This window comes from Poecilia latipinna, unplaced genomic scaffold (genome assembly GCF_001443285.1).
Source record: "Poecilia latipinna isolate Pla-1442-1.1 unplaced genomic scaffold, P_latipinna-1.0 Scaffold1650, whole genome shotgun sequence".
Classification (NCBI taxonomy): domain Eukaryota; kingdom Metazoa; phylum Chordata; class Actinopteri; order Cyprinodontiformes; family Poeciliidae; genus Poecilia; species Poecilia latipinna.
In genome coordinates, this window is record NW_015114266.1 from 54320 (window position 1) to 62583 (window position 8264).

Genomic DNA, 8264 nt, shown 5'->3' on the forward strand with positions numbered 1-8264 from the left:
CATGTGTTAGGTCATGTTTATGACAGTGTCATGACAGTCTTATTCAACCCCCTTCAAATAAAGTGTTACCAAGACATGTTGTAATGTGGTTTCCAACCCTGACCGGTTTCAGTGGAGCAGGTGGGTGTGGCGGAGTGACCTGTGACGCCATTGCCATGCATTTGGGTCTAAATTCCAGGGAGTTGGCCCGAGCCACACTAAACTCAATGGGATCGGCCCGTATCCACCCCCCAACAGGAATCCACAATAATCTTTAGTGGTCGTGGCCTAATTTCTCTACAGCGCTCCCTAGAATATTTGAAATGATCAGCCTCAAGATATACTTTAAACCAGAATTATGAAACTTGGTACACGTGTGTCTTGTCAGGACGTATAAAAACGTCTCTTGGAGCCATGGTCCAAGCCCTACAGGAAGTCAGCCTGGATCAAAGTTCCCATCTTCTCTTTTTTATAGACGTCGTATCTGATCGAACTCGTCCTACAGCTTTTGAGATAGACTTCAGAATCCCTCAGCACAGTCTTGAGGCATTGAAGGTCAAAAGTTATCAAATGATTTTTCGTACATCAAAGCACGTGGGCGTGGATTAGTGCCAAAATCTGACTATTCACAAAGAATTATCAAGGTGGAATAACGTCCATATACAAGGTCACAGCTGAATGACACTTTCTATGTCTCACTACAGACCAGCCCTCATCACATTTACATGGTCAATAGATGACATAACCTTAGCCCTGCCCACTTCCAATAAGAAGTCACCTGTTTTTTTCTGCTGGGTGTCTTACTTTTACTCTTTGATTCACATAGTTTTAAACCTGTGCCAAGTTATACAAATGACATGATGATGAAGTCTGTCAACGCTGAATGCTGGCTGAACCATGTGGGTGTGGCTGAATGGCGAGTTTCAATCCCTTGCCGTATGCATATAGTTCTCTAAATCATACACGCATCATCCGATTTGCACCAAACTTTTGTGAACCTCCAATAGCATTAAATTGTAATTTGACTCCTCTGCACTCCAAGGCTATTCCATCAGCTATATGTCCTCACTACATCAGCCGATCTGCACCAGATTTTTGGTACATCATCAGGGAGCACTGCTGAACACATCAGTGTGTATCGCCTATAGGATGGGCTGAGCGAGAGCGTTGATGGTGGTGAGCGAGTGGCTTTGCTTTAACCCCGCAGTCGCCATGAGGCTGGAGCAGCGCTGGGCTGTGAGGGCCATTTGAGGCTGTTTGAAGCTTTAATTATTATTATTAATATTTTAATTTGGTCAACATAATGTACTCTATATTGATTAGCAACGATTGTAGTGACGGTGGTAAGAGTTTGTCGGTGGGTTGCTGGTTTGATTCCTGCTCTGTCTGCCTCTGTCATTGTGTCCTTGGGCAAGACACTTCACCCACCTGCTGGTGGTCAGAACAGGGTCTGGTGGTGCCAGGTCTTTGCAGCCTCACTTCTGTCAGTGTGCCCCAGGTCAGTTGTGGCTACTATCCAGTAGCTTGACACTATCAACTGTTTGAATGTATGGGTGAATGACTGAATGTAGTGTGAATTGCTTTGGAATCCTATAGACTAGACAAATATACTCCATTTACCAGTTAATAAATCCCTAGTTTCAGTATACATTAGTTGATATTAGAGTGGTACAGAAAATTCCTTTAACAAATAATCTCTCTGGTTTTGGATACTGCAGTTGGAAAGATTTTACCAGTGCACATAACCATGGCCACAAGGTGTTTATTATAGCTGACTGGCATCTCAAAAAGCGTAAATAGTATTTGAAATAAAGTAAAATTTTAATTCCATTTAATTTCTAATGAAAACCATGTACATTTCGGTACCAGTTGGATTGGTAACATTGAGCTGTATACCACCTGCAATTCATTTTCTGGAGATATCTTAAAAACTGTTTCGGCTTTAGTTTGACCTTTTATGTGCAATATCTCTGACCGCCTCATCTGTGTATGTTTTTGTCTGATCCTTTTCATTGAATGACAACACTTTGTGTTGTTACTCAGATCCGTAATGGAAGTACAGCAGACTCACAGTTGATTGGTAAGTTCTGTGGTCAAACGCTACCCAACCCCATCTTCCCACAATCCAACCAGCTGTACCTACGCTTCAAGAGTGACTTCTCTACTGCCCGAGATGGATTTGATGCCACATGGACCTCTTCTCCACATGGTCAGGACTCAATTTACAGAAACTAATTTGTTGTTATGTTCAGTGAAAGATTTCAACCCCCAACTCTCTTAATTTGTCATACTTGGTGTTGATCATTGTACGATGGAGGCTTTGTCACTTCCATATTTTATTCATAAATGATGGTGAACATATAGTGGCTTTACTGAATATACAATCATAGATTATTTTTTAGCTGGCATTTTTGTTCTTCAATAAAATAAATTCTTGTTTCTCATTTTTAGCTATAATTGCACTTTATTACACAGATTGGAAACCATGGTGATCAAACAGTTCCCTGCAGTATTAAATTGAGGCTTTCTCTTATTTCTTGTAGGGTGTGGTGGCATCCTTTATGGAGACCATGGTTCATTCTCAAGCCCCAACTACCCAGGAAGTTACCCAAACAATACTTATTGTGAATGGAGCATCAAGGCACCTAGAGGTCATGTGGTGACCATCACCTTTGCCCAGTTCAGTATTGATGACCCAGGAAACTGTCAAAGCAACTTCTTGAAGTTATATGATGGCCCAGATACCTCCTCGGCTCCTGTTGGACCTTACTGTGGAGTGGTATGTCGCTCATGAGACCATATAAATAAAGTAATTAGAAATTTCTTAAACAACTAAGGTATATGGTATGAGCCTACATTGGGTCAAATAGTCCTCGGTAGCAAGAGTTTTTGAAAATACGCACATTATTAACCCAAATAAAACATGCATGTGATTATGACTAAAACAGGATAGGTGAGCATCTAATAATTTAAGGACAAATTGGCCTATGATTTAGGACGTTGTGTATCCACCTCTTGCCCTGGAAATAGGCACCACCTGTCCACTTTGCTGACTTTTAAACAGGCACCTTTAGGCAGCGCAGAGCTGCTGCCACTGTGTTGACATGTGCAGTCCTGTTTGTCAAAGTCATCCCAGAGGACAGTGGTAATTACTCTGTGTGCTAACTTGTGCAACATACGTCACAAGTTTAAAAAGGTTAAATTTGATCTTCAGATCAAATTTAACTTTTATAAATTTAAACTGGTATAAATTTATTAATAAATAAATGTAATTATATATATATATATATAATTGTCTGTCTAGTAAATATTAATCCTATCCCACATCCTTGTCTCCTTTCTGTGTTTGTTTTAGGAAACCAACATTGCTCCTTTCAGCGCCTCCTCCAACCACGTTTATATTGTTTTCCAAGGCCAGTTCTCCACCTTACCATCAGGCTTTAGACTCACTTGGAGCAGCTGAAAAACAAATATTGTTTTGATGTTGTGACATGCATACAATAGACATATTAATCATATTGAAAACACTCGAGCATTAAACACTTGGTGAAAACATATTTCAGTGTAATGAACCATATTATTAAAATTATTGTATTGTTCTTTAAGCTGGACTTTTATGAATGTATTATGGTCAAACATTGATTACTTTAATCAATGTTTACTTCTGTAAGTCAATGTTTACAGAAGTAAACATTGATTTTTATTTGTGGGGTTGAAATCAAATTCACACTAGATGCTTGCAAAGCTTGACATTTCCTCTTGGTGTACTGGAATCGATTGAACTCGGATTATTAGAAATGGTTTTACAGGACAGGGTTATCAGGAAATGATGTCATATTCCAGCTCAGACTCAAGAGTATGATAACAGGAACATTTTGAAGCCAACTGAATAAATATAACCTTTAATCTACGTTTCGACTATTACTTTCAGTTTCTACATGAAATGGTAAAATGCCTTATTACCATGACTTTATCTGTATTTACCTCAAAGTCGGATACAAAATTGAGAATTGATCATAAAATTTGGAGTAAGTGCCTGTAAGAGAGAGATTGCACAATATGAACGTTCATGAGAGGTCTGAAAGTGAAAATTGTATTTGTGAATTTGAAAGAACCAAAAGCTGCCTTGGAAAATTTGAAACTTATGACCCAAAGTAAACTGGTAAATCCACCAAGAACTGACTGAGAAATTTAAGAGGAAATGAAGTCCTGCTCTTTTCAGATGTTGGTGGGTGACTTGACATGGGTATACATGTAAGAAACTCTTCAAATATCTCAGAGAGAGAGTTCTGTGCTGAGGAGTAGGGCAACTTTTCCTCAGATTCACATCACAAACTGGTAATGACCAAAACTGAAACTAGCTGTTTAAGTTGTCATTTTCAGGCTGATGTTGACATGTGAACAGTGTTTTAACCTTAGTAACATGTGCCTTATGAAATCTTGACACAGCCCTGATTAATAAGACTTTAAAAACAAATTTGACAAATATGAGGTGGTTTTATCATAGTTTTATTTAATTACTAAATTGAACCAAACCAAATCTAAATTGATCCCTTGCAACAAGGCTTGAATATGAAGAGTAAATTGTCAAAAAGAAGTCAACTTTCTTGATAATGCAGTTGTTGAGGTTCATAGACAAAAAAATTATGAGATTTTTTTCATCTTTTAGAATATTGTTCTAAATGTATTGCAAAGTACATATAATGCCTGTTTAATCCCCCCAAAGGGCTGTTCTTTCAAATTTCTCGACCCCCACCCTTCCCTTAACATTTGATCCATTCCGGTTCCCACCTTCTCAACCTGCCCGTACAGATTGCTTCCTCAGCCGTGTGAGTTATCAACATTGGTATGCTGTGACACATACATCGCCCCTCCATACCAGTTACTGAGCCAGGTCTACTATCAAGTGCTGCAGTATGACCTTTGGAAAAAGATCACGGTAACAAAAGATCACCAACATTTAAATAATCTTAGATTCACATGTTTGACTAAGGATGCCAGAAACCAGTGATCTCTCCAGAGTCGCACCTCTTTCCATGCTAAAATGTTTGGAGTTTTTTGCTTGTTTTTTGCTCATGTAAATTATATAAAAATACATTTCTCAGTTCTTCACAGCATTCACAATTTCTAATTACTAATATTTAATGTTTATTTTTAACAACCATAAACACATGTGGATGTCTAAACAATAATTCAGGTTTCTTTGTGTTGTGATTGTTGTTGTCTTTGGTAATTATAGATGTTCAGTCAATAGACTGTGCAGTTTGCAGTGGAGCGCTGAGTACACAGGAACTCACTGGTGACCTCCTTGTACCCTCTGGATTGAGTAAGATGACTTCCTGATGACAAAATGACAAAGGATATCATGGACATTTATACATAGAAGAAAATACATATAAATATACATACAAAAGCTGAAGCTAGGTAATGAAACAACTTTTTTAAATTTAGACTAACATCTCTGAAAAACTACCATTTGGGAGTTATATCATTAGTCAGTATGATATATAAATTTGTGTCTGTGAAACCTGGCACTCCAGCAGGCTTTGGACAACAATCATATCAAATTCTATGTTTCTTTTCTTTTCTTTTCTATCTAATGATAGAAGACCTAAATTTGTTTTTTAAAGAATATTATTTGTGTCACTTAAACACTATCTTCCCCCCTTGTATATGTAAATACACACATAGTGTACATGCATATACAAACATGTCTTCATGAAAAAAGCTCCAAGCAACATAGAAAGTTTAAAGTCCTCCTTGATCAGTGTGTCTGTTTTTGTGTCTACTCTGTCTTCTGAGAGTCCCAGTTTGTTGGAGCTCATACTGGTCACACTTTCTGTTGAAAGTTTCCCAAATCTAATAGGAATTTCTTCGTTCTGACGCCTCATGCATGCTAAGTTACTGACTCCACATAATTAACTGCCTACTGTTGCAAAGATAATCACTCAATGCAACTATAAGATAGAAAACTTTTTACATGTCAAGTGGAGCTGTAGGAACAACATAAATTATGTTCAGTTTTGGTTGAAACAATAATTGCACCTTGAATATGTTTTAGAGGTTTAAGGATAAAAATGATCTCAAGACTACATAATTAGACACCATAGATTCCATCATATTATTTATGTCTTGAGATGAATGTTTCAGCTGATAACTGATGTTACATGAATATTTCTGAGATGGACTGACCTGAATATGGGCCAAGTTTTTGTCATGGACATCATAGCCAGGACAATTGCTGTCTGACAAAATTAGGCTCCTATATAAATCATTAACTGGAAATTGTGAATTTTTACTAGAATAATTGGTAACACTTTATTTGAAGGGGGTGAATAAGACTGTCATGACACTGTCATAAACATGAATAAGCCTTCATGAATATTTATGACTGTCATAAAGTGTCATTCGGTAAATTATGACACTTTTAATACAAAGTTGACATTATTCAAAATGCCGTTATGACAACTTGACATTAACCAAGAAATCATTACTGTTTAAACTTTACCTTTAATAACATAAAGTTACCTCATTTTTAAAGTGCAATCAGTAATACTTTTATAAAAAATTATATCAGTAATGATTTCTTGGTTAATGTCAAGTTGTCAAACCAAAGGCATTTTGAATAATGTCAACTTTGTATTAAAAGTGTCATAATTTACTGAATGACTCTTTATGACAACAGTCATAAATATTCATGAAGGCTTATTCATGTTCATGACAGGTTTTTATGACAGTGTCATGTCAGTCTTATTCACCCCCCTTCAAATAAAGTGTTACCGAATAATTCAGTGGATTTTACCTGCATTTTGCTATTCAATCTTACCTTCTATAAGATTATAAAGGTTGCAGTAGTTGGTGCCATGGTCCTTAATAGCATACCAGGTCTCAGAGATGGACATCGCCTAGACATACACAGAGTTACAAACTTACAATTTATAACACTTTTTTAGTCAAATCAGTCACTCGGGGAGCTTTACACAGGAGTCACTTTCACTCACACATATACCCAGCAATTTCTCCAACTTACAGATCGTTAGGCAACTTAGGATTGAGTGCCTTGCCCAGAAGCACACCAATAGTAAAATGAGGAAGCTGGAATTAATCCCACAATCTTTATACTGTAAAAGAGAACATCAAGAAGGCCTTCAGAGCAACTCTCCACCTCTATCTCGGCATTTCGGAGCATCTCTTTGTTATGCTCATTCTAGTATACCGTCCTCTGCCTATATGCTGGGATGAGTATGAAAAGAAAAGCAGGCACTGAAGAAGGTGAGAGTGTTGCCTGTTTGCACAGGACTGTTTTGAGTGCATGTTCAGAGAGGATGCTGCACACAACCAACACACAGGTGTGGGGTAGTATGTAGAATCTGTCAGACTACATCCACTGGTGTATTTCAGAGATTACAGAAACAAAGACCTTAGTCACACAGGGTAACCAGGAACCTTGGATGACTAAGGAGGTGCATACCAAAATGCTGCTTTCAAATCTTGTGATGCAACCACACTTAAAGAGCAAGGGCCAATCTAAACTGTGCCATCAGAGCAGCAAAATTGCCTACGGTCAGAAGACACAAGGCTTCTTTCATAGCGTCTTTTATGGTGTAGAGTGAACAACTTGATCCTGAAGGACAAAGGAGATCATTGTCAACTTCAGGAGGTCTCAACCCAGCCACATGCTACTCCTCATCAATGACAGAGCAGTGGAGATCGTCAGCAGCATTAAGTTCCTGGAGATGCACATTACAGAAAACCTTGGCTGGTAAACTCGTATCACTTCATATCACACCTTCCCTGGTGAAGAGGCGTAGCAACACCTGCACTTTCAGTGACCCCTCACCCTTCCCATCCTCTCCAACTTCTCAGACAAACCATTGGAAGCCTGCTGACCAGAAGTATCTCAATCTGGACTGGGAGCTGCAAGGCCTCAGACTGGAAGTCTGTGCGAAGAGCTATGAGGACAGCAGAGAGGATGATGGGACTGCACTCCTCTTTTCCAATCCAGAACATTGTACACAGATGCTGCTTAGCCAGAGCAAACCAGATCCTCTCCAGTTCCACCCATCCTATCCATGGTCTGTTCATCCGGTTGGCGACTGGCAGAGGATTCTGTAGCATTCACAGTAGAACAGCCAGACTCAGAAATACATTATATTGCCAAAAGTATTTGCTCATCCATCCAAATGATCAGAATCAGGTGTTCCAATCACTTTCATGGCCACAGGTGTATAACATTAAGCACCTAGATATGCAGACTGTCTTTCCAAACATCTGTGAAAGAATGG

At 38.5% G+C, this 8264-nt stretch overlaps 1 protein-coding gene and 1 long non-coding RNA gene across 2 annotated transcripts in view; one reads left to right on the forward strand and one right to left on the reverse strand.

The window, feature by feature from the left end:
* Positions 1 to 1704, reverse strand: part of LOC106964282 (uncharacterized) — a 6135-nt gene extending 4431 nt beyond the window's left edge. The window contains exons 1-2 of the long non-coding RNA XR_001428370.1: positions 1693 to 1704; positions 354 to 359 (exon numbers count right to left, since the gene is read on the reverse strand). This is a non-coding gene — a long non-coding RNA (uncharacterized LOC106964282). The remainder of the gene's footprint in view (positions 1 to 353; positions 360 to 1692) is intronic.
* LOC106964281 (cubilin-like) overlaps positions 1 to 3890 on the forward strand; it is a gene marked incomplete at its 5' end in the record, with an annotated part of 55953 nt that extends 52063 nt beyond the window's left edge. Inside the window, 3 exons of the mRNA XM_015059693.1 lie at positions 2023 to 2188; positions 2523 to 2758; positions 3335 to 3890. Coding sequence (XP_014915179.1) covers positions 2023 to 2188; positions 2523 to 2758; positions 3335 to 3442 — 510 coding nt within the window. The remainder of the gene's footprint in view (positions 1 to 2022; positions 2189 to 2522; positions 2759 to 3334) is intronic.
* Between the last annotated feature and the right edge of the window lie 4374 nt (positions 3891 to 8264).